The 26,931-nt window shown below is 36.8% G+C and overlaps 1 protein-coding gene across 6 annotated transcripts in view; it reads right to left on the bottom strand.

Moving 5' to 3' along the window:
- ripor1 (RHO family interacting cell polarization regulator 1) overlaps positions 1 to 26,931 on the bottom strand; it is an 82,116-nt gene that overhangs the window by 13,195 nt on the left and 41,990 nt on the right. For 5 of the 6 annotated variants that reach the window (XM_058751822.1, XM_058751821.1, XM_058751823.1 and 2 more), the window contains exons 2-13: positions 22,008 to 22,131; positions 18,548 to 18,700; positions 18,285 to 18,363; positions 18,085 to 18,108; positions 17,876 to 17,929; positions 14,778 to 14,927; positions 13,467 to 13,530; positions 13,274 to 13,317; positions 11,875 to 12,000; positions 10,088 to 10,236; positions 9,878 to 10,007; positions 25 to 987 (exon numbers count right to left, since the gene is read on the bottom strand). In XM_058751822.1, coding sequence (XP_058607805.1) covers positions 25 to 987; positions 9,878 to 10,007; positions 10,088 to 10,236; positions 11,875 to 12,000; positions 13,274 to 13,317; positions 13,467 to 13,530; positions 14,778 to 14,927; positions 17,876 to 17,929; positions 18,085 to 18,108; positions 18,285 to 18,363; positions 18,548 to 18,700; positions 22,008 to 22,105 — 2,034 coding nt within the window. In that variant the 5' untranslated portion in view covers positions 22,106 to 22,131. Of the gene's footprint in view, positions 1 to 24; positions 988 to 9,877; positions 10,008 to 10,087; positions 10,237 to 11,874; positions 12,001 to 13,273; positions 13,318 to 13,466; positions 13,531 to 14,777; positions 14,928 to 17,875; positions 17,930 to 18,084; positions 18,109 to 18,284; positions 18,364 to 18,547; positions 18,701 to 22,007; positions 22,132 to 22,557; positions 22,580 to 26,931 lie in introns of those variants that run through there. The other variant, XM_058751820.1, reaches the window with a different exon arrangement.

The raw sequence follows: 26,931 nt of genomic DNA, 5'->3' as shown, positions 1-26,931 counted from the left end.
ACAACAATAAGGTTCAGCACTCACTGTTAGCGCCTCCTCCAACAGCTTCAGCTCTTGCTCTAGGACCTGTAGTTCTGGGAACTGGCCTCTGTAGTCATCAAGGGAGGACAAAACGGCACCAAGGGCCTCCTCCAAACTGCTGTCTGCTGATTGTCCCTCCAAATCACCCATAGGTCTGGTGTCAACTAAAGAACCAGACTTCTCTGCCAGCAGGTCGTCCGTTTGAGTCTTTGTGAGGTGTGGCTCATGAGAGGAATCAGTCCTTGGATCCTCGGAGTCCATCTGCCGGGACAAAGCATTAGTATTGGGGAAAGAGTCTTTGTCTCCACAGGTGGGCCTAGATGTGGGCTCTGTAGCTTTTTCAGAGTCACAAGCTGTGGTTTCTGCAGGAGAGCTACTTTCTGAACAGTTCAGTGGCTCAGCGGGACAGGATGGCTCACTCGTGGAGGGATCAGAAATGGGGCAGGTCTCCTGAGTGTCTGGTACTACAAAACATGGTTCTGCTCGGAGGGGCATATCCATGGCAATGTCACTTACAAATACCGAAGAGACCACTGAAGTCACTTCATTGGCCTCCAAGGATTCCCCAGCCAGTCTATCTGTCAAAACACCATCTGCGCTGTTCTCACTGATGTGGCTAAGGGAGCGAGAATAGCGGGGATGGCCATTGGGCACTTCCTGTTTCATAGGAGCCTCGGTGGCGACTGTTATGGTGGCTGTTGGTTTCTTCAGAGCCTCCTCTTCTTCCTCCTCCTCGTCCTCTTCTTTCTGATTGGCCAGGCGGGTGGGAGTAGAGGTCGCCGATTCGCGGGGTGCAAATGAGATTTCAATGGCAGGAGGAGCAGTTTGTACCTCAGGCTGTACTAAGTTCTTGTGTGCATGGCGCATTGCCAAGGAAAGCTGAGGACTGGAGGAATCATCAGAGGATTCGGAAGAGTTTGACCACGCCGTTCCGTTCTCCATCTCCTCTTGTCTCCTCAACATATTCTAGTGGGGAAGAAAGAGATTATGAGGACACAAACAAATGATTATACATTATAAATAATTCATGTAAAGACCCTTTCACATGACTCACAGTAATGTACCTCTAAGCAATTCTTTGGAGCGAAGCTGGAACACGGTGCTCAAATTTAAATACAGTTCTATGGACAAAGCTGATACTGACTACTGTTCAACAGTTTGTGGTGGGTAATATTTTTTAAAGTTGTTGACGGAAGTCTCTTATGCCTACTAAGGCTGCATTTATTTGATTAATTTAAAAAAAACTGTAAAAAAAAAAAAAAAAAAAAAATCAAATTTATTCCTGTGATGACAAAGCCTACACTAGCATTCAAAGGTTTGGGATCATTGAGATTTTTAAAGAAAATTTTTTTTTTTTTTTTAAAGTATCTTATGCTCACCATGGCTACATTTATTTTATCAAGAAATAAAGTAAAAAACAGTAATATTATCAATGGTATGATTAAAACACTCTTTTCTATTTTAATACATTTTAAAAAGTCATTTATTCCTGTGATGGCAAATAATTTTTAGCAGCCATTACTCCAATCTTCTGCGTCACATTATCCTTCAGAAATCATTCTGATATGCTGATTTGATACTCAAGAAACAATTTCTTATTACGATCAATTATAAAAACAGCTGCACTTTGTGGAAAAAAATTCACTTTTTTTCAGGATTTTTCGATAAAGTTTGAATGGTCAGGATTTATTTGAAATTGGACTCTTGTTACATTAACATAAATGTCTTTTCTATCACAACTATATTAGTGCCGTCAAACGATTAATCGCGATTAATCACATCCAAAGTAAAAGTTTTTGTTTACATAATATACTTGTGTATACTAGGGATGTGCATCTCATGACTCAGGCCGATACGATACGCATCTCGATGCATAGCCAACGATATTATACATTAAAGATACATATGAAGCAGGTACCGATGCGACATGATTCACCCCTTTTTACGATGCAGTGCGATCCGATTTCGATTCGATTCACCACAATGCGATTCGATGCAATACGATGCAATGGAGAAAATATGATCACTTTTAATGCCTTGAGTTTCATAAAACAAGTTAACCAAATAAGCCAGGCTTATTTCATTTAGTCTGACTCACTGTCAAATGATTTGGTTCCATAAAGCAAATTTAACATAGGTCTAGATCAAGTCACTGTGGCAACTTATGCTGGGAAACTAACCTGGTCAAAAGCAGGCTAACTGTCAGACTAAGCTGAGCTCCTCTAACACTGACCAATAGGAACACAATGATATTACCACCCTCTTACATACTATTATTTGCCTTTTTCTTTTACAGTTTCTTGCCATGCAGCCTTTCTCTCTGGTTTTATGACAGCTGTACCTTTTATAGTTTGCAGAACAGATAGCAGAACATTACAACATTACTCTTTAAAGCATTAAAATAACTAAATTAAAAGTTAAAATCACTGAATTAAACATGAAAATAAATAATAAAGAAAATGACTATATTTTAACTGCTATAAGAAACACACATGAACTCATTTGAGCTTAGTAATTAGTACTGTACTAGCTTACATTTGATTTACCCATTACAATAGCCCCTTTACAGATACTGCTATCATAAAAATACACTTATATGTAGGTTTAAAATTTTACAAAAGACGCATTTAATGTCCAACAACAAATATTTTAGCAAAATGTCTATTTTACTATGTATATTTTCTATTGCATGACTTTCTAACATTTACAGATGAACAATATACCTGTGACATGTAAGTTATGCACTGAGAAACACACAACGTCTCAAATGCATTAAACAGCACAAATATATTCACTGTTTGCCATGGTGGATCGCTTTGATCCATGATCGACATTAAGGTCTGCTTAAGAATAAGCATGCACAAATTAGTGAGATTGTGTGAATTGAATTTGTTGTTTATGGAACCGCTTTAGCCCTGATCAATTTGTTAGGTTATTTCAAGTCAGGTTTTGGACTTTAATATCCGCTTTTCCTCGGGTCTGTCCGTGCTGTTGTGATTCGTCATATTCACGCAGCAGCGGTGATGAGAGAACGCGCTTGAGAAATCAATCAGATTATTAGTCACTTTCTAATTAATAAAAGTATAGCGCATCCACTAGTAATTATATATAAATAAATCGTTTTTTACCAATGCAAATATGTTAGAAACGATGCATCGCGATATAAATGCCCACTTGTAGCCGATGCACACTTTTTAAACCGATGCATCGCATCGTTAAAATTTTATGCCGATGCACCAAGCGAATTGGGGAATCTTCCCATCCCTAGTGTATACTGTGTATATTTATTATGTATATATATATATAAATACACACACACATGCATGCATATAATTAAGAAAAATTTGTTGTTTATATATTATATATTATAAAATATTAGAATATAAATATATAAACGTATATACATGTAAACATTTTCAAAATTTACAGGTGGATCTCAAAAAATTAGAATATCGTGAAAAAGTTCATTATTTTTTGTAAATATTTTATTTCAAAAAGTGAAACTTTCATATATTCTAGATTAATTACAAGTAAAGTAAAACATTTCAAAAGTTTTTTTGTTTTAATTTTGATGATTAGAACTTACAGCTCTTGAAAGTCAAAAATCCAGTATCTCAAAATATTTGAATATTTACGTTTGAGTTTCATTAAATGACCATCCCTAAAGTATAAATTCTGGGTATCTCTTGTTCTTTGAAACCACATTAATGGGGACGATTGCTGACTTGGCAATGCTCCAGAAGACAGTCATTGACACCCTCCACAAAGAGGGTAAGTCACAGAAGGTCATTACTGAAAGGTGTGGCTGTTCACAGAGTGCTGTATCAAAGCATATTAAATGCAAAGTTGACTGGAAGGAAGAAATTGGGTAGGATAAGGCGCACAAGCAACAGGGATGACCGCAAGCTTGAGAATACTGTCAAGCAAAGCAGATTCAAACACTTGGGAGAGCTTCACAAGGAGTGGACTGAAGCTAGAGTCAGTGCATCAAGAGTCACCACGCTCAGACGTCTTCAGGAAAAGGGCTACCAATCCACTTCTGAAACAGAAACAACGTCAGAAACATCTTACCTGGGCTGTGGAGAAAAAGAACTGGACTGTTGCTCAGTGATCCAAAGTCCTCTTTTCAGATACAAGTAAATTTTGCATTTCATTTGGAAATCAAGGTTTGGAGTCTGGAGGAAGACTGGAGAAGCACAGAATCCAAGCTGTTTGAAGTCCAATGTGAAGTTTCCGAAGTCCAAAGTGCAAAGTCAAGTCCAAAGTCAATGTATCCGTCTACCAGGAGATTTTGGAGCACTTTATGCTTCCATCTGCTGACAAGCTTTATGGAGATGCTGATTTCCTTTTTGCCCACAGTGCCAAAACCATTTCCAAGTGGTTTGCTGACCACTGTGCTTGATTGGCCAGCCAACTCGCCTGACCTGAAGCCCTTATGTAATCTATGGGATATTTTCAAGAGAAAGATGAGAAACAGTCGATCCAACAATACAGATGAGCTGAAGGCTCAATAGTGCCTCAGCAGTGCCACAGGCTGATCGCTTCCATGCCACACCTCACTGATGCTGGAGTTTGTGCTAAAGGAGCCCAGACCAAGTATTGAGTGCATAAATTAACATACTTTTAAACATAACTTTACATAACTTGAACTTTTCTGTTTTGCAAATCCTTTTTTTGATTGATCTTAGGAAATATTCTAATATTTTGAGATACTGGATTTTTGACTTTCATGAGCTGTAAGCTCTAATCATCAAAATTAAAACAAAAAAACTTTTGAAATGTTTTACTTTACATGTAATGAATCTAGAATATATTAAAGTTTCACTTTTTGAAATGTTACCAAAAATATTTAATTTTTTTGAGATGCACCATAATAAATATATACAGTACACATACATATATTATGTAAACTACTTTTATTTTGGATGCGATTAATCACGATTAATCGTTTGACAGCACTAATATACACACACACACACATATATATATACATATAGGGGTGGGCGATATGGCAAGAATATCATATCACGATTTTTTTTTAGAAATATCACAATTTCACGATTTTATCACAATTCTTTGTCATGTTGGTTTTACTATTTTGTCTGAGCAGTGTAGCCTAAATAATTTCTCTATTATAAAGACAAAGCCTTTCAAGGCAACAAAATATTAAAAAAAGAATGGTGGATATTTAAGCCAAAGTGGACGAAGATAAAAATCTTTGTCATTATTTTATCTTTGTTATTAAAAACAAGAACAAAGATACACATTACAAATACACATAATATACAAATAAAACAAACAGTGCTTTATTTTCAGGTGCAATAGGCCTATTTAGCAGGAGCATTCAAGAAATTGAATGAACAAATATAAAAATAAAACACTATATAGATTGATTCCTATTAAAGCAGTTGTATTATTTTTTTTCTGTCAAGAGTAGAGTTATATTTTTCTCTTTGCAATTTTTTCTGTCTGTCGATTCTGTCATAGTGTTTTATATTTATACCATCATTTACTCACTCAAAATTTGGTTTTAAACCTGAATGAGTTTCTTTCTCCTGCTTAACACAAAAGAAGATAGTTTGAAGAATGTGGAAAACCAAACAGTTGCTGGTCCACAGTGACTTCCATAGTATTTTTTCCCTTCTATCAAACTCAATGTGGACCAGCAATTGTTTGGTTACCCACATTCTTCAAAATATCTTTTGTGTTCAGCACAAGAAAGAAATTAATACAGGTTTGGGACAACATGTGAGTGAGTAATGACAGAAATGTAACTTTAGGGTGAACTATCCCTTTAATGACAGTCGGCAGCATGTTTAGTTCTGTCCCTTTAAGACCTGCACGCATCTAATATACAGGCACGCATCCGTTTGTCTGAACTGTTTACCTTCATTTTAGACATAACCAACTGAGTCTATACATAAACCTTGTGTGTTTTGACAGTATTAGCGCAAAAGATAACTTGGTTCAGTAATCAGGTGCTGTTAGACAGGCTTTTTAGTGCGCGCGTTTCAGGTGTACAGGCTCAGAAAAAGCGCACGTCAGACCAGCGCGTGCAGTGGCGGCATTTTTTCATGACACGTGGGGGGCGGCACAAGCACTTGAAAAAAATAAAAATAAAAAATCATCTGCGCCGCTAAGCCGTTTTCTATTCATATAACTGTGTGGGGATTTGCAAATTGGCGCCCCTGCTTGCTGAGAAGGTGCCGTGCACAGAAGCTGTGTGACTGTGCGTTCACACCAGACGCGACTTGCGCGAATAAATCACGCTATTCGCGCGTAGTTGGACGCTTGAACATTTTGAGTTTACTCGCTTCATTCGCGCCTGAAATTTGCTTCACAACAGACGTGAATTCGTGTCAAGGAGGGGCTTCTGCCAGGCGGCTCCTCTCATTACACTACACTGGTCCAATCACAAATAACTATTTTTTACTATACTATTGTGAGTGTATTTGCAATAGGATACAATTAGAATGAATGTACAAATGTTTGCCATAAGTAGCCTATTCTAGTCTTAACATATTAATAATAATAATATTATTTTTATGTAACAAATAGGCTATAAATTATGATTTACTATGTTGTGCACAAAGTAACACACCAAGCAAGATCCTTTTTATTCCTGTTTCTATAAAAGTACGAAGATGTATCATACAGCTCCGGTATCCACATACAGCGGCGATGATTTTGATCCACTTAGTGGGCTAAAGTCACACCTTTACTTTCTTCCGAATAACGCACATTTCATTCATAATATTAAAACACAGGCCTATAATTTGCATGTTTTTGTTTTTTCTGAATTGTGTGAAATGGCTAATAAAAATAGGTAATACAAAACGATTATGTGGAGGTGAATTGGTTTAGTCTTGACTTCTGGTCGTGAGTGACAGTGTTGGGGAATGGGAAATCTGTTGATTGTCGAGTGCCAAATAAACGCAGCGATGGAGAGAAAAAGGTCAAAGCCTGATTGTGAAACATTCTGATTGTACATATTTTTGCTACTTTTATGTATATAGAGTATATTTATTTAAGTTCTGATAACTTATACTGTTTTGTGCAGAATTGTGTTTTTCAAATGTTCTGTTGAATGATTTGTGCAATTGAGAAATATAAGCTTGTCTTACACTTATATTGTTATAGTAAAACATGGCTGTTTGTGCAAAAATTTTAATTTTAATTTTTTTCTCGGATGGGTGGGGGGCGCTCAGAGGGGGTCTCGCCCGGAGAGTAATTCAATGTAGAACCGCCACTGAGCGCGTGAATGAAACGTTTAAACGGCAAGGCTTTAAAACACACGCAAATAATGTACTTTTGTGATTGTGAATAAGCGCAGTGTCCCGTGAGAGTAACTCTACCGCTGAGTTAACACTGATGTGAATGTATGTGGCGCTGTACAGTATACTGCGGCGCCAGAACTGCAGCTGATAGAATGTGAGCTGTAGCGCGATACTACGATATTTCTCCAAAGCAGAGCGTGGAGACATTTTTATCATCCACGATCAAAAATCGTCATATCACACACCCCTACATACATACATATATACATACATACATATTATATATATATATATATTTATTTATTTATTATGCACACACACATATTTTTCTTTTGATGAATGGCTTGATGAATAAAGATTTCTGTCTTTCCTTATTCAAATACTTGACTTGAAATTACAAAGACTGGAGAGTGGACTAACTTGCCTTATAGAGTAGGGATGGCCGATATACTGATATACCGGTAAAAATTCTCCCCACGATAAGAATTAGTCTTCCCGCGATAATAACGATAAAGCGATAACTGGATACCTTCCTGGAGCGTCATCAGTAGTATTACTTCTGCTATGGATGTGTTGAGTTTCTGCGCAAGGGCGCCCTCCGTCATTGCATTACGTGTGTACTCAGTAATGCTCACAACACCCTATTTGGGGTAAAAATAGGAAAGATAATACTTTTTTCTAAAGAAACAAGATTCCCTGAATTATCGTCATCGTTATCACAATAAATACCAGAAATATTGTGATATTTTTTTAAGCCCATATTGCCCATCCCTGTTATAGAGACTGTAAAAATATCCTTCGTGATGCTTGTGCTGAAGCCCAGATAGAGTGAAAGGCAATCAGTGAGAGATATATGCTAAAATAATATCTGAGAACTGTGAGGAGACGGCAGGCTAGTTTTAGGAGGCAGAGGACAGTACAGTAGGATGATAGGAGCGTGTTCACTGTCACTCAGCATTAGTGTGTATCTTTGGACACGGCGCTTCATTATAGTGGCGAGCAGACTGGCGTCAGGCCCAGAGAACTAACACACTCCCTGCTCCCTCTAATTAACTTCCCTCGCTTGGCTAATGTGACCACCCTTCAAAACAATAACAGCATCAATGAATGCATTATTGACGGCTGTAGATGCTACTATTGTCACTCACAGTCGGACAGACAACGAATAACATGCACAAGAATCCTATTTGCTCTATTTAATTAAAGACAACTGACAGTAACGACAGGACACAGTGGAAATCATCACTACAACAACTATAATTTCCTAGATAGACAGCAGACACTACTCATTACCAGAGGGACCATACAAACCTGTTTTTGTCGCACTTTTTAAGCCAACTACTGACTACTAACTAAAGCTACACAACTAGCTCTACGGGTCGACCGCACTTACATGGCTGAAAAGCAGAGATGAACCCAGGCGGACCGAGGTGACATCGCTGCATGAGCAGCTCTGAGTCAGTTTCTCTGTCAGTGTGTCTCTGAACACATCCAGTAAGGACCAGCGCTGTTTGGACATCATGCTCCGTGGAGCTGTCTGCATGCAGTCAGCGGGAGAGCATGAGAATTTTGAGTCTATGGTAATCTGACCTAGCAAGTTATGAGCTTTTCAGACTTCTTCCATTTCATCTAACTCATCTGAGCTGACCCGAGATGGAGCCATAAGTTACCGAGACCTTGTGAGATCAATAGGATCACTCCTATTAAATATATGTGGAGCCTACTGTGCTAATTTAAATCTTAAGAGGGTCTGGAGAACTGTGAGATCTCCATTAGGACAGAGGAGAGAGATCTGTGGTATATCGACATTACGGTGGTATGCACTTAGCAGAAATGTCTGGTTTGAATCAATTCGTATTAAATGTATCACTCTTGAATATTTCAGAAGCAAAGCACATGAGCTATGAAAGCAGATATAATCTAAGGACATATTACGTATATGTATGGGATTCAAAATTTCGCTTAAACCTTAAAGGGTTGAATATAATTGGTTTGAAAAAATATAAAAACAAAGATATTTAAGATTCTGTACCATTTCTAGGTCACTAATCAATCACACAAATTTGTGGCACTGATCATGTGATTCTTCTGTACAGATGGATGGATGGATGTTCCACTGAAGCACATTATCATCAGGTCTGACACAAACTTGTAAAGCTCATGCAGCTTGATATCTCACATTTTCACATTTACTATTATAAATTATAGTAAATAAAATTAAATAAAATGTGCAAATTATTATAAATATAAAAAAAAATTTAATTACAAAAATAACAACTTTAATCAACAATTTCTTCTGTTTTTTTTATTCTATTTTATCAATGTCCTTACTATGTTTCAGGGCCTTGTTCGGTTGCTGTCTATGCAGGGTCTCGGATTTCATCAAAAATATCTTAATTGGTGTTCTGAAGATGAACGACGGTCTTACGGGTTTGGAACGACATGAGGGTGAGTAATTAATGACAGAATTTTAATTTTTGGGTGAACTATCCCTTTAAGTTTTAGACTTTTGGATCCCACCGTATATATTCAAAGGACATTATATCAAACTAGTATATGCACTGAATGGACAGACTCACATAGAAGGCCTGCTCTCGTAGAGAGGGTGTATCTGGAGGACTCTGGTTGTAGGTAGAGAAGCGTTTGTTGACAGTAGGAGCTTTGTTCACGGTGCTAGCTGAGGACGACTGGTCATCTTTGTCGAATGGACTACAGAAGAAAAGAGAATTGAGAAGAATGAGATTTGGCAATGTGTGACATTTAATGGAATCCCTCAAAGCTGTACTTACTTCCAGGTGACCTCTAGACTGAGCTTAATGGTGCCCAAGTCATTAATATCCACAGCTACTGTTTGAGGCAGGGCAGCAAACAGGTCCTTCGTCTCACACGAGACACTTCCAACCACCACGTGATTGGCTAGACTCTTCAGCTCCGTCACCTTGACAACCACATACGAGATGTTTATTTAGGAGGAAATGTCATCATCATCAGTCATGAGTTCCTTTCAATATTAGCAATCACTTGTTACATAGGTTGCATGTTTTGTGAGAAGATCCACTTAAACACATTTAACTTCCATATTATCATTTTAAAATGACATGATATTTATTGGGAAATGTGTAGGATATATTTTTTTCCTTTGAGATTTGACTAAACTTTGAAGAATGCTTGAAAAACATTTTAGGCTTTGATATTGTTTCTTTTTGAAATGTAACATTAATTAATCTAATTATTATTACATAATTAAGTTAATTATTATTTTATTTGATAATAATTGTATTCTTTAGAATAATAATGCACAATAACACTAGGGGCATAGTACATTTTGTAGTTAGGATGTTGGGATGTTCCAGTCGGGCATAAGGTTTCAAATTATGGAGTCACACTGCACTTTGAATCAGACCCAACAGTACATTTTACATCTCTCAGGCCAATCGAAAACATTTTGACAAACATCAGCTGCATTCTCTTCATTCCTCCCCTAGAGTCTCTCTGTTTTAATATCGCTGTCTTCTGTAAACTTCCCTTCACTCTATCCCATGCAGTCTGTCCTGGAGTGATGTTCCCTTCCTCTCGCATGCAGATACGTGTCGTGGAACCATCGGGAGAGAAAAACAAGTCAAAGTCCAGCTGCTGTGCTGTTATGTGCATTAATGTCTCACAGATTGATGTGACTGTGGTGCACATGTGAGTGTGACAGGAAGGACAGACAGAGACTAATAGTATGTGTGAGAGAAATCACATAATAATCACATCGACAAGTCTTTTAAAGAAATTGAGACCAAAGCTAGGTTTTTATTTTTGTTTAAAAAAATGTTTTTCCTTTGTTGCTCGAAAACGTTTAGTAGAAAGTACTCTTTTATCAGTATTGGATTATGGTGATATAATTTACATGCATGCACCTCAGAATGTTTCGGAAAAATTAGATGTAGTTTATCACGCTGCATTACAATTTGTTACTGGTACAAGTGTCCGTACACATCATTGTAATTTATATGAAATGACAAACTGGACTTCCTTGAGCTTACGGAGAAAAAAAACATTTGTTGATTTTTATTTTAAAAGGTTTAGTGTGTAAATTACCACAGTATATATCTAGTTTGTTGACATACTACACAAATATTTAATAATACCAGATCAACAGATAAACTTTTACTTAAGATGCCGATTTTTCATACAGAGATGGGTCATTCTGCTTTTTCTAATTATGCTCCGTATGTGTGGAATGAGCTTCAAGGTATATTGCATATGGGTTCTGTACCATCTCTTGCTATGTTTAAAAATATTTTAAAGTCTGTTTATATAGAACAGTGTACATGTTTTAATAACTGACTAGGATTTGTATTGTTTTTTTAGAAAATTGTGTTTTACGTTTGTTCATTGTGTGGTGATGTCTATTTCTTTGTGAATTTGTCCTTTGCTGCCTATCGTGACCAGGACTCCCTGGTAGAAGAGATATTGTATCTCAATGGGACCTTCCTGGTTAAATAAATAAATTAAATAAATAAAAAAAGAGTAAAGGAGAAAAAACATGACAATATAAAAGTGAATGTAACTATTTTCATATAAAAACTACCTTTATAGACAGGAACTCTGTGATAAGGGGGAGGAAGACCATCTCCTCACTATCCCACACTTGCTTGCCATTGATTTCAATTCGACCCCGCAGTTTCCACCGCTGGCGACCGTACTTCATAAAGATCTGTGGAGGTATTTAAAAGACAGAAAAATCAATTAACAAACAATTAAAATTATATCTTAATCAGTACAATATTAATAATAATAATAATATTTTTATGTATGTATGTATGTATGTATATGTATATATATATATATATATATATATATATATATATATATATACACATACATAAAATCCAAAATCCCCAATCTGTTCTTCCCTGCGCAGAGCACACACACACATATACATACACATACATATATTGTGTGTATGTATGTATATGTATATATATATATATATATATATATATATATATATATATATATATATATATATATATACACACATTTTTTTTTTTCTCTTTAAACGAGACAAATTCATTGCCAAAGGCAAAATATTAAGGCTTGCTTCATAGAAAATTTTGATTTACATTTAAAATTTTTATCCCTTTGACAAGTGTTTTTTTTTTTCTTGTATTAAAAAAAAAAACATCTAACAGAATTACAAACTTTAAACTGATTATTTATTCATTCAAGTGGAGAGGAGAAAGAAAATCTTGGCTTTTGTCTGGGGGTTTTTTTCACAGTAAAGGCAATGAACAGAGTGAGAATAACAGATGGGCCGAATAAAAAAACAAGTCTCTGCCACCCACTCTTTTATCCATTTCTAGATCTTCTCCAGTCAATTTCTTGTTCTTTTTCACACCACCTCCCTCCTGTCACATCTCAGAGGGCTCTTGCTGAGCAGACTGTGCTGACTCACTGCATTGATTGGCCTGTCAGTCACTCTAAAGCTCTTGCATGTTAAACAGGTGGAGGTGGGGCCGACACATTAACATTCGCCCCTCTTTAATTATCCTACGCCTCCCCAAATCTGTTCTTCCCTGCGCAGAGCAGATGCTGAGATCTGTCTGTGTCTGTCTCTCTCGTAAGCAGTCATTTAGTGGACGCTTTCATCCAATGCTAGCTTACGGGTACGATGATTATAACTCATAGACTGCCCTGCATGGGGTTCAAACCAGCCAGATCTTCGATCCCCGCTATCTGTCATATCTGCCACTGACGACAGTGCAAAGTGTACAAAAAGGAATTCCATACAAGAATTGAGTCAGACCTGAATGCAAGTTTGCAGTTAATTGATATTTTGACACAGGAATCAGGCTAGTTGTATCTTTATTACAATAAATGGCATTTTGATGAAAGATTATGAAACTATGCACGCTCATGAATTGTTCACAATATGATTTCATCCTGAGTATAAATGAGAGAGTAGGTAAATTATAACAGCAGCTCACCTCATATTGATCTCCAGCACAAAGTCGTGCAAAACCCGCCAAGCCTGAAACAAAGGCATGCATCATTATTTAAGTACAGCACACTGTTAAGATCATGAAACAGAAATTAAACCAGAAACGTGATATGAAACTGTAGGAAATTACAAATTAAAATCACCGTAGAATGGACTCTGGTATACAGAGACTGTCTTACCCTTCATTTTGACATGGAACTCCCCCAGCTGGTTCTCCAGCTCACTCTCTAGCATGCACATATTCTGCAGGGACAGAGCCAGAGACAGTGGGTAAATACACAGAGGGAAAGAGAGTAAGGTGGCAGGCATGAGAGAAATAAACATGGAATGTGCAGAAACAATGATGCAGCACACTACAGTTTGAACCGTTTATCATGGAATAATGCCTACTCTTCACTTAATTAAAAAAATGGTAGGCAGTATATAGTATAAACTGTAAAGTATTCAGCACAAGGGAGAGGGAGGAGAATAATGAGGCATCCTACAGTTGGACGCGTCTTGCAGCAACCATTAGGGTAATGAAAAGCACTTGACTGGGAAAGGCTGTCTCTCTTAATCAGATTGCCTCCCTGCATTATTTCCACGAGCATACCGAATGAGTTTAGTTCAGCCCTGTATCCATCTGTCTGGATGCAAAAAAAACAGTGGCCTATGCCATAATCAGTAAAGTGTTAGGTCTCAACTTCCCGATAATGTCATAAAACTAATCACATTTTTCAGGGTGGTAATTTTACTGGAACCATGTATTGCAAAATTATTTTGTAATGTTTTTTGTATGTTTATCTTACTGCTGTAAATAAATTATTTTATCGTTTACCCACAACTCCATTCCCTCATGGCTCGCAAAAAACTAAGTGAATTGAAGTTAAGTGGATGCTATTTACTATCACCAAACTGAAGTGGATTTCAATTCTGAATTGGTTCCTAACAATGTAAATGTAAAGTAAATTTCAGTTCTGAAGTGAATTTAGTTTGCTAACACTTAAAGTGAACTTAATTTCTGAAGTGGATTCAGTACACTAACAATAAATAAATGGAAGTGCATTTCAGTTCTGAATTGGATTCAGCTAACAAATACTAAGCTGAAGTAAATTTCAGTTCTGAAGTGGATTCAGTTCACAAGTACTAAGCTGAAGTACATTTGAGTTCCGAAGTGGATTCAGTTTATTAACACTTAGCTGAACTGAATTTCAATTCTGAAGTAGATTCAGTTCACGAACTCTAAACTGAAGAAAATCCTAGTTATAAAGTGGTTTCATATCAGTAACACTAAGCTGATGTTAATTTTAGTTCTGAAGAGGAATTCAGGTTACTAACAATAAGCTGAAATAATTTTTAGTTCTAAAGTGGATTCACAAAGGGTTTTGAACCCTTTTAAATCCTATGTACACTGTTTACTCTAATCTTGTCTTTGTTCTTGTCTTTATTGACAAAGTCCATAATTCTTCTTCCTCTTCCACCCATACTTTCATCTAAACAAACTCTCTTACCTCTGTGTACTCTTTGAAGCTCTTGTTAGCTTCAGACAGACTCTCTCTGGCCTCCCTGCTGCCTGGAGAGGCTGTGTAAGCCTTCACCATCTTATCGGCTCCGTCTCGCAGTCTGCGCTGCATACAGTAGGCCTCATAGAGCTCATCAATCTGCAGACACACGCGCAACACCCCAGTGTTTATTACAATCAATGAAAATATATTATGTACAATATATTGATGTGTGTTCATAACAAATGTCTTCAATAACATTTCCTGCTGAACAGCCCATCTTGAGCAGTGTTTTACAACATGGTAGCTGGTTTCTAGCTGGTCATTACACGGAAATCCATTCTTATTATCTTACATTTTCACTTATCAAAATGTATTTTGTTTTAAGGATGTTTAGATTTTTGGAATAAGAATTGTTTGCCCCTTCAACCAGCAACAAACTAGCAGGTCATACCAGTTTAAAATTGTCAATCTGGATTTTGTAACATGGTGATTGGTCAGTGAAATAATGACCATCTTAGAGCAGCTACAAACTAACTACCATGTTCCAAAGCACAGCTGCTACTTAAGCTGAATTTTCCAATAAAGTTCCGTATTTTTATGACTTAATGAGGTAGCCACAGTTTAGTCTACATCCAGATGGTGACACTGACTGATTAACTGCATATGCACATACATGCACAAACCACAACATCTTGTTGTTAAATCTTTTCTTGCCCAAATACATCCTGCTGGGCCTCATTGTCTTCAATATAAGTAATTTAGATTTTATTGATCTATCCGCAACACCTTGAGCAGGTCTGCAAATGTGGAAGTCAGTAATGGAGACAAGAAACTGTTAAATGTCAACTAAAATTTAGGCAGATGTTCAGAGTAAGGGACGTTATCTTTACAAATGAATTCTGTAATTATTCACAGCACGAGTCCTGCAAATCAGAGATTAGAAACGAATGAGCTGTCCATTGTAAATGAGTATGAATGAATGAGAAACATACAAACAGTATGAAAGCTCCATTCACTTCACTGAAAGAATGTTCAGCAGAGCAAGGGAGGTGTATGAGAAGGATTATGACATTAAAAAGCAATACCCAACTGAGGATAATCACAGAAACACCACTGTTTAAGCTTTGCAAAGAATGGCAGTATTTAGACAGGCAAAAATTACTGAACATGTATACACTCTTCTATGTATACTATAATTAAAAATAAGGCTATAAATTAAGAAATTATATATATTTATATTTGTGTGCCACCATGCTTCACTGCTTGAGCCATAGGAACATACTCAAAAGGGAAAAACAGTAATTTCATGAACACATGAACTCTTGTAGGTATAGTGATTGGGATGTGAATTGAAATTAGGCTGTTATATGTTAATATTATGTAATAATATTAAATAATATTTCAATTATATCACAATTTAAAAGAACTGTTTTATATTTCAATATATTTTATGAATGAAAATTTCTGTGTCACATGATCCTTCAGAAATATGTCTAATATGCTGATTTGGTGCTTAAGAAATATTTCGTATTCTTATCAAACTGTTGTGCTGCTTATTGTTGAAACTGTGATACATTTGTGATACAAGATGAATAGGAAGCTGTCTTTTCTGTCACTTTTGACCAATTTCATTTATCCTTGCTGAGCACAAGTATTAATTTCTTTAAAAAAAAAAAAAAAAAAAAATCTAACTGCCCCATAGTGTATGAAATACATCGGCCACGGTATCCTGCAGAATTACCCAACTCAGTGGGGGAGCCTCATACCGGTTATTCAGACATAAACATAAATGTGCAAGTCGAGTGACACAAACACACACAATCCTTGAGACTGAAGGCGAGAACAGGGGCGAAAGAGTCTGCAGCCCTTAAAAGGTTTCCTGCAATAACCGAAAGAGGGACGAAGGAAAGACATAAAGTGAGAGAAGGAAAATATTCCTCTCAGTGTGTCCATCTGGAGGTGGTTAGGATCCGTCCAGTGAGCGTGTTCCAGCATACTGGCAGGGAGTCAGCGGGACAGTCGTAAGTTTCACAGAGTTATGACAAGCACCTCTTCTGCTAATACACACTGCTACACAAAACTGATAACAACACGCCTCTTCATTCACATGTGTCGTAGGCCATAGCCAATACAACAAACACCACGATCCCTACAAAGCATCTGAAAGTTTGTTGAGACTGTCGTTAGCACTGCTTACCAAAGTCACTTAATATTAAGCGTTTTTTGGTATTTTTTCGCTTTGCCCCTCCTCCACTAAAATAGAGGCCCAACATATCTGACCCAGCAAAAGCGTGGAGACTCCCTGCAGCGCCGTCCGCTCATAAAATGCAAACTAATCACACATGAAATGAGGCTGTGAAGGAAAGAGAGGAAGAGGAGGATAGAGAGGAAGGTCTCTTCCTGTAGTGCAGCTGGCTTGGGTTAGTTTAGGCTGTTAGTTCAGACTCCAACTGGTCTAGTGGAGGGTTTAACCGCTCCCCAAACAAGCTAAGAATGCAAGCAGCCCCTAAAGCTGTCCTCTGCCTGTGACCCGTGTCCCCTGCAGTGTGTGAACATCTATATGTGTGTACAGGGGGGGGGGGGGGGAATCTGTCTAAGAATGTGTCCTCAGTGAGGGGAGGATTACGCTTTGCTGTATATCCTGTAGGAGACTATCAGGAAAAAAAGTCACTGTTTAGACGCAGACAAGTACGTGCATGAATGCATGCGCACAACTGTACAGAGGCTGTTATCAGGGGCAGTGGGCTATGCAAGAGCAGTCACTAACACAGAGACATCTGAACAAGAACAGACCTGCTGAGCTACAAAACACATGCAACTCGTTTGACATGAGTGGCACATCTTGGTGACTGCTCAAGATAAATCTAGTTAAAAATATTTCATATTTATAACAAAATATTTATACCATTTTTAACAAGAGTTTTGATTTAATGAATTAAAAAAGAAAATGTCAGGTGGTATATTAATCAAGTAAAAAGAAAAAACATACCTTACACCTTGAAAACATGAGATTTTTCCAAATATATAATACTTTTACAAATTTCAAATATTTGCATAGCTATTCTTTACAAATGATTTGCATTTCAGTTAAACGGTAAGCTTACCTTACTGAGATGAAACTCCAGCCGTCTCATAAATCTCTCAATTACTTTCACTTGCTGAGAGAACAGAGAACAACATTTGTAATGTTTCAAATATTATCAAGAGGCATCAACAATTCAATAATATGTAATAAGAGTTGATGGTGCCAGGCTTTTTTGAGTGTAGTCTCTAAACCAAAACAAAAGCCAGATGAAAATAAAGCAGCGCTCACCTTGTCAAGTTCATACAAAAAACCCTACAAAAGAGCAACAGAGATATTACAAATCAAACATTGACATCAAAAAAAGATAGTAAAGTGCTGAGATTTGAATGGCTTAGTGCTGTTTGAAAACTGTTGAAACTGTTTGAAATTGCCAAAGTGTCTTTATTTATACATATAATTTTGTGTGTGTGTGTTTTGTTTAGACTTACCAAGCGAGAGTTTCTCTTCGACTCCTTCATTTGTCTGCTCAGACTGTCCAGCTCCATCTGATGGACTTGCAGGTAGGATCTGTAGATCATGTACATCAGTTAACAGTGTCTGTGCCAATGTCAATGACTAATGTATTGTGCAAGCATAATCATGTTTTATTATAGCTCTCTGTGTGAGCAACTGATAACACACTGTATTACACATCTAAATTAACTGTAATGGCTAATGTTCAAATGCACAGCGCACGTATTTGTGTACATACTGCAGTCCTCTCTTCAGGGCCTCGTACACCTCGTCCAGCCTCTCAGGCTGGGGCACCTTTGGGGGAGGAGATTTAGTGGAGAGCGTAAACATCCTGCTTGCTCTGGAGGGAGTCTTCCTTACACACGCCGGGGTGCTGAACACAGAAAGGTTCCTAGGACACATAAGAGGTACATAAAGCTTAAGTATACATTTAAAAACTTTCTCAGACCCTAGTTTAATGTGGTTCAACTACAACAGTATGTTTTTTTTTTGTGTGTTTTTTTAACGCTTTTTTTTTTTTTTACCTAGTTAGGTCAAACGTACCTATTAAGCACACTTCCATTTTTGAGATCAGATTATAAAAAGAAAAAATAATTTATAATCCTACTTAATGTCTTAACCAATTGATAAGTTTGTTATTATATACCTCCTGTAATTTCAAGTCAATCAGATCATTGCACGCTGAGATATGGGTCTCCATGTGTTCACACTGTCTGGCGGCCATTTTGAAAGCTGTCTAAAAACTTTCACCAAAAGAGGAGCCCCTTAAATGTGCGTTTTTTAGATGTTTAAGCCTTTACTTTGGATAAGTTTCACTACTTATCGTAAAATTAAGAGATTAATGTTCAGACTTTTGCATATTATAACCTGGAACTTGGATGTGGGAAATAATTACATTAGATCCAAAAGATAGTTTTAGCAACATAGCGCAGATGCTACAGAACACAGTTAGCTGACTAGCTGTATAAGATTGTGTGCTACGCTAACATATTACTTCACAGGCATTACTGGCTTGTACTTTTACATCCATAATATTATAAATTGACAGTTTATTGCTGGTCTGTCGTTTTACAGTGCTGTAATTTTTAAAGATTTCATATTATTGTAAGGTGAGCTTAAAGGGTGCACGACTGTGAAAATCACACAGCTTCAGTGTGACATCAATAAGAAAAAGTATAATTTCATAGATATTGTTAATAACAGTTGTTCATATTAAAATATGTATGAACTTAATACATGACCTAGACTATTTGTTTAGCAAAAGTCCTGTCATTTTAATAAATAGTACATGAAATTTATTAAAAATTGTTGCTGCTCCAATTAAGCTCAGTGTGCTCTCTTTAAGCTCTTCCACATTGAACGTCTATGTAAATACTATATTTTACTACTAAATATTAACTGATGGTTGTCACTAAGTTAAGTTAATCAATTTTCTATGGATTCTGTCGACTCAAATCTGCAGACTGGTTCTGATCTTTGGCAACTAGCATCAACTTCTCCAGACTGTAAATCAGGGCAAAAATCGTGTAGTGTATTCCAGCCTTAAGAGACTATAGATAAGTTGACATCCATTTAAAAAGAGGTTTCATAATGAGGCTAGTTTTCTGTGTTCAGCCCCATGAATTAAATGTTTTATTGGTTTGTTTTATTTTATTTTTTGAATGTGTTACTTAGCTGAAGTGGACTAGTATAGATGTTGCAATGTGCTTAAATGACACTTCACTATGAATATATAACTGATCGACTTGAATGCCTTGTCGCTTGATTTTAGTGATCTGGGTTTTTTTGTGATTGACTTTGTACCTCCAAAAAATTTTTTTTTACAATTATTCTTTAAAAATTTCCTTAAAATACACAAGAATTTTTAATAAAACATGATGTGAGCTTAATGGGAACAGGGGTGTGCTTAAAGGGTACAAAAATGTACAAAAACAGACTTTTTGAATTTAATGATGCATATCTTAATTGAAATGCTTTTGTCATTTAAAATAAAATGAAATATTTGTGTGTGAGAGATTAAGATTTTATTTTAACATAACTTCTTGTACTGAAACCAATATCTTGTGCACTAAAAATGCCTCAATGTAGATTTTGGTGAGCTTAATAGGTACGTTTGCCCTATATATACACACACACACACACACACACACACACACACACACACACACACACACACACACACACATACATACATACATACATATATATATATATATATATATATATATATATATATATATATATTACATTTTTTAAATCTCAAAAATATATTAAAATATATTAATATAAAACAATAAATTAAGAATACATTAATTCAAGTAACGAATTGTAAATTATAGTAAAAGCTATTCTTATTTCACCTTATGTTACCTTACTTTCTCATATTTAAATCCGCAGAATTCACAACTACAATGTTGAAAACATCACAGGAAACCAAACATTTGAGTCTGTATGGCATAAAGTTTGGCAAAAGATTTAGTGACAATGCAGAAAAATACCTGTAAGGTAGGTGACATTCCCATTAACCAGACCAAAACACTCTCATCATCCTTTTGATTGAGTCCTGAACTATAAGTAATCATTTTTTTTACAATATGATCTGTTTTTTCGACCAATGGAAGATGAGGGGCTTGAATGCAAAAAGTATTATAGTCAGCCAGAGAAACCATCTCTTATCTAAATCAATAGTGCTTCAGAACAACACTCGTGCTGATCGATTCAAGCTGCATTTACTCTTCCAAGATGACAGACAGCTCAATAAAATGAAGAGAAACACTGATGCACCTTGACACAATTTTATCCAGTAAAGCTGTATGAGGATACAGCAACAATAGCGAAGGACAGTTCAGGTAAATAAAACAGTAAAGCAAGTCACAGTAACAAAAGGAACACAGAAAGAGGGGGAATGATTGGGAAATCAGTTATTTAAACAATGGTATTCTTTATTTGATATTTTTAACCCATATTTGTGCCTATCTTTCATCCTCCCGTTCATTCTTTCAGAATCTCTTGTTCGGTGTTCCTCCCTGTTGTCCTGATAGTGGCCTTCTTTAATGTTTCATGCTTTCTCTGTCTCTGCTCTATTTCAACAGCAGGGGTTTGAAGAGAGCTCTACATGCTTTTGAGTCAAACTACATCAACCACAAGAGTCAGCGCTCAAGAGCCACTCTGCCCCTCTAAAAAATTAACACGATGCCAAATACTTACCTTTAAAACACAGAACACATACACTTGAACAAAAACAACACTTATTTATTCAACAGATAAAAAAGAGAAAATTATTCAACCAAGTCTGTGTGGAGTGTACAAAATCTACTGGTTACAAGATCAACACAGATTTTCATGAAAATCTGTCCCCTGTTTTGCTGGAGCGAAGCCTTTTTGTTACCAATGATAAACGTCCATGCTTTCCTGCTGCCTGCAGCTATTAGGAAATGTACGCCGGTTCCACAGGACGTCCTGTCAGATGTGACTTCCCTTTAAAGATGATTAATTGTCATAATTGAAAAGGCTAATGCTATATATTGTGAGCACTTGCTCCAAGTTCAACGTTTTTGTTTTGGGCTAGGTTAATAGACATTAAAATCATCAATATATCATGAGTATTTGATATATCACATCCCCACACATCCCTAACGCATGCTCGAGAGCACCGCTTCTGTTGTTGATTGTTTATGGATGTATATGTTAACACTGACCTGTAAGACTTATCGTAGGAGTTGACTCCGGCGAAGGACTGGCTCCTAGTGATGGATCTGGCGACGACCCTCCGCGTGGGGCGCACAGAAAGGGACATGGTGGACACAGCTTTGGAGGGACTCCCTGCAGAGAAACAGGAATATTACATGAGGTCAAAGTTGGGTGCAAAGACATAAAATCTACTGGTAAATCAGTCGCCGAATAAAACAGGACATCATTTCTAAATGAAAGTCTATTCTATAGGTGGTGTCTTTGCATTTGCATCTTAAATGTTATTGTTTAAAATTTAGGCAATAAAATCTCATTATAAGACTTTGGTGCAGTGCTCCTCAGGCCATGAATGAATCAGTGAATTGTTTAATTTATTTAACAGAGGATATTGCAGTTCTCTAAGGATAAACTCTCTGACCACTCAAGATAAAAGCATTTTAGATTTATTTTAACCATTTCCAGGAAACACTATCAGACCTAATAGCTGTGTTTACATTGAGTCATTGAAAGCAAAATGCCTGACTAATCTCTGAGTTTCGTAAATGTTTTCTTGTGTACCTTTCATAGTTCATCTCAAACTATGTGTAAAACACAATGAAAAGACGATCAGTCTTGCAACTAAAAGGAAGAAAAGCAAGTGATTATAAACAAGCACCCCTACTATAGCAAATCCAAAATGAGGTAATCTGTTCGTCCTTCAAAAACTAAACCCACAAAGTCGTTCATGTGTCATCATTTATTAACTTTTCTGCCATTCCAAATCTTTCTTTCCTCAGTGTAAAATACCAGATGATGTTTTGAAACAGTTGAAACAGTTCCCATTGATTATATTTTTGGTTACCAACATTCTTCAAAATACCTTATTTTATGTTCCACAGAAAAAAAGAAAGCAATTAAGGTTTGGAATGACATGAGGGTAAGTAAATGAAGTTTCGTTTCGCATATCTGTCACTTTTAAAGTCAACAAGAAATGGCATGATGAGATAAAACAAACTGAAAAACTGAAAGAGGGGAAAAACATGATTTTATCCATAAGGAATTGACTGGATCATGAAAAGCAGCATAGTTAGATAATGTTTGGGATGGGACAGTATGATAAACAGGAGTTCTTGGTGACATCACCTAAGAAGCAAAGTTTTTTCAGAGACGATTTTCTTATTGGGAATTATAATAACCAAAGAATTGTTAAATAAGTCTAGAAATGTGTGTCAAGAGACTACTAGAGAGGTAAATTTTGGTTTATATTAGCCTTAATGACTTTTATCCATGCAATAAGTTCCACAAAAGAAAGTCATAAGGGTTGGAAGGAACAACATGAGGGTGAGGTAAATGATGGCAGAATGCCCATTTTTGGGTGAACTATCCCTTTAAAAGTTTAAAATCAACCACTCTGACTAATGATGAATGAACATTAATCCAGACAGAAAAGGGCAAGAAATGTAAAACTAAATAGATGGTATGCATTGCAGAAGTTTTGCAGAATATAAGATAGTAAATATTTAATGAATGAGTTGCCAATACAATAACAATACAATATATAGGTTATGATTTTACCGCAAAGCTCAACATATTAGCAGAAAATGATAACTGCAAATCCATGTTTCGTTGCCTGGAGTCCATTTGTTTCTTTGAATTGCATTTGCTTCTCTTTTCTGTAGCTTTTCAACAGTCTGTAAAAATTAGGGCTGCCCTCGACTAAGGATTTTTCTGGTCGACTAGTAGTCGTTCATTTTAAGCATTAGTCGACTAATTGCACATTTATTAATAAACCATTTAAATCATTATAATGAGCCTTTAATTGCCTACAAAGCCCAATAAGCGCACGCATAAAGCTTGCCACAGCACTAGGCATGGGACGATAACCGGTTTCAAGGTATACCGCAGTTTGGAAAATTCACGGTTTCAAAACCACTAAAATTTTCTGTTATACCGTTCCTGCGGTATGCGTAGTTTTTTTACGTGTCGTCAAAGACGGAAAGTGCCGGACTCCCTCAGTTGTGAGCAGTGAAGAGCGTAACGAGTCACACGACCCCTCCCCCTGCGGACAGCGGTCAGTGAGAGTAACCTGTGTGTAGGATGATGGCCGCATGAGGTGAATCCCTGGAACTTTTTCCCCCGTCGAAAAAGGCGAAGTCTGCTGTCTGGGAATTTCTCGGGTAACGCAGATAAATCATGTTCTGTACACAATGATGTTCCGTACAGATGCCGTTTTGGCGCCGATTGCTAAATAAATACTTCCAGGTCATACACAAACGATATATCTGTGTCGTCTTCATTTCTCCCTCTTTCACCCTCAATCAAGACAGAGACCCATTCGCCGGTTGTTTCAGTGTTGAAATAAATACTATTTTGCTTGCTACCGAGGCAGATAACATACCTAATTAACTAGCTAACGTCAACTAGTTTCCTCCCTCACGTTACTTCACAGAGCGGGGAATAGCAGACTAAAGTACTACGTTTCTGCGATTTGGTACAATAAATTTAGCTGGTATCACATCTATAATTGTAAGCCTCCTGCCATTGTTTACATCTGTTCAAAATCACGTCATTTAAAAAAAGAAACAAACTGCTGGCTCAGGTGTCTTTGCCACTGTTTGAGTGTTATACGGAGAGAGACCGTGTGTGTGTGTGTATGAGACAAAATCGCGCACTCTCCTTATGTGTATGTGCACACATCGTTGTACCTCACCGCTCATAACTTGGACTGAAAGATGAATGTGTAGAAAGTGAGCATATCTCCAAAAACCTTGTTGAGCTGCAGGTTTAATGACTGCATTTTTTATTTTTGACAGAAATTGTTTTGATTTATGTTTTTGATTATTGAGCTATAGGTTTAGGTTAAGTGACTGCATTTAAAAAAAAAATTCATTTAGAAGGATTTTTATTTTTTTTATTTTTTTTTTTTATTTTTTTTTGCAGAAAATAATTTATTTATGTTCTGATTATTGTTGAGCTGCAGGTTTAGGCTCACTTAAGTGACTGCACGTAATTTAATTAACAAGAATTCAATTATTTATATTAATTATTTAGCCTGACATGTTTACCATTCCAAAATGTTCTATATGTTTCTTAAAAATAAAATGTATTGTGTTCAGTGGAAAAAACGTTGTTGTTTTTTACCCAGACATTTAAAAATAACATATTTTAGAGCTATAATCGCAATACCGTGATACCGTGAAACCGTGATATTTTTATCTAAGGTTATCATACCGTCAGAATCTCATACCGGCCCATACCTACACAGCACACCACAGAAGCTATGATTATGAATGTGTCCGTGAAAAACAGTAATGAGGCTGCATTAACATTTTAATAATTCACTGATAAACTAGTGCTTTCGGTTTAAGAGATGAAGCTGACTCTGACTCGTCATCTCCGCAGTAGTGGATGCGCCTGTATGTTTCACACAGATTACATAATCTGAGAATTATTGTTTTCCATTTGAACTGGTTCATTTGAAAGTAGACATTTCACTCTCTCTAGATATATTTTTAATCTATGTAAGGCAAAGATATACAGAGAGTTTCGCACTGAAGTTCACAGACCGAGACGGCAGAAAGCGCATCCTGTTTGCTTTCATTATTTTACAAAAGCGCATTTTGTTGTTATTGTGAGTGCACACAAATAAACGTAGAGTCTTTACAGATTTGAAAGATGTATTACTCTTGTCTGTATGACCAAAAATTACAGAGTATTTTAAGAGCAAGTGAGCACACCGGCGCCTCCATCTGTCCTGCAGTGAGTGCGCTGCTGTTCATACTGACATATTTCAGATGATAAGCCATATTTGTGGTGCATGAATGATAGGCAAGCATTTGGATGTCTTGCCCGATGTACTGTATTACATCGGGCAAGCCGTTAACAATCTGCGTGACTTCGCCAATGTGGATTTTTTTTTTCTGCAACTAAGCGACTAATAAAATATTGGTCGAACAAGCCTCTTCTGGTCGACTAACGATTAATCGACTCGACTATTAGGGGGCAGCCCTAGTAAAAATATACCTCAGACTTGTCAAATCTATTTGTACAATCGCAAAGCTCTTTCTCATTTTAGATGTGTTTTGTGTGTTCTGTCGCAGCATTCACGCTGAAACCAATGTTGCCATTCAGTCTTTTTGCCACTCAGTGGGCAAAACCACAGTCACTCCAGCTGACGGAGACGTCACGTGCATATCCTCTATAATAACATTTCTATATAGCCTACAAATACTGCATGCTACTTGATTAATTTTTTTTAATCAATTCAATCCATTTTGCTTAACTGATTCAAAGCTCATTTGCATCATCACTCTAATTTGGTCATAGCCATACATGCTATATCACACTGGAAAACAAAGAGAAAGAGAAAATAATCATGCTCTTAAGCACAGATAAACAGTTTCTAGATTAGCCATTCATGGAGTTCCTTGTATATAATCAGTGAGGTCTCTTATCAATGACCCTGTCATGGGCTATCAGACATCACCACGACACCACCATAAAAACAGCCCATGGACAGAACGTGGGAGGACAGAGCAGTCAAGATTACACTTAACACCACACCAATCAATGTGGATTTTAGCCAGGACAGGAACCAAATGGACCCACTCAGCCCACAGCTGAACAAGAAACATGATGGGAAAGCATACTAACAAAAAACACAGACCAGAGATATACCTAGAATAACAAAGATAGGCTTCCAGTGCAAACAAACAAGTCATGTTAATCAGAGTCAAAAGTCTGAAGTTACCAGCTTAACGGAAAGTCAGTAGCAAGTTACACGAACATGGAACAAAACTTTAATGTGACTACATATCCAACACAAAACAACAGAGTATTACGTAACCGCAGCAGTTTCCCCATGGCTCTGTGAGGGCAGGTTGAATGCAGCGAGTTTTGTTTTAAATTGAATTAAGATTTAATCTTTCCAGAGAAGAGCAAGGGGAGGGAAAA

This window comes from Onychostoma macrolepis, chromosome 18, assembly GCF_012432095.1.
Source record: "Onychostoma macrolepis isolate SWU-2019 chromosome 18, ASM1243209v1, whole genome shotgun sequence".
Taxonomy (NCBI): domain Eukaryota; kingdom Metazoa; phylum Chordata; class Actinopteri; order Cypriniformes; family Cyprinidae; genus Onychostoma; species Onychostoma macrolepis.
The sequence above is the reverse complement of the archived record's forward strand: the minus strand, read 5'-3'. Positions and strand labels throughout refer to the sequence as shown.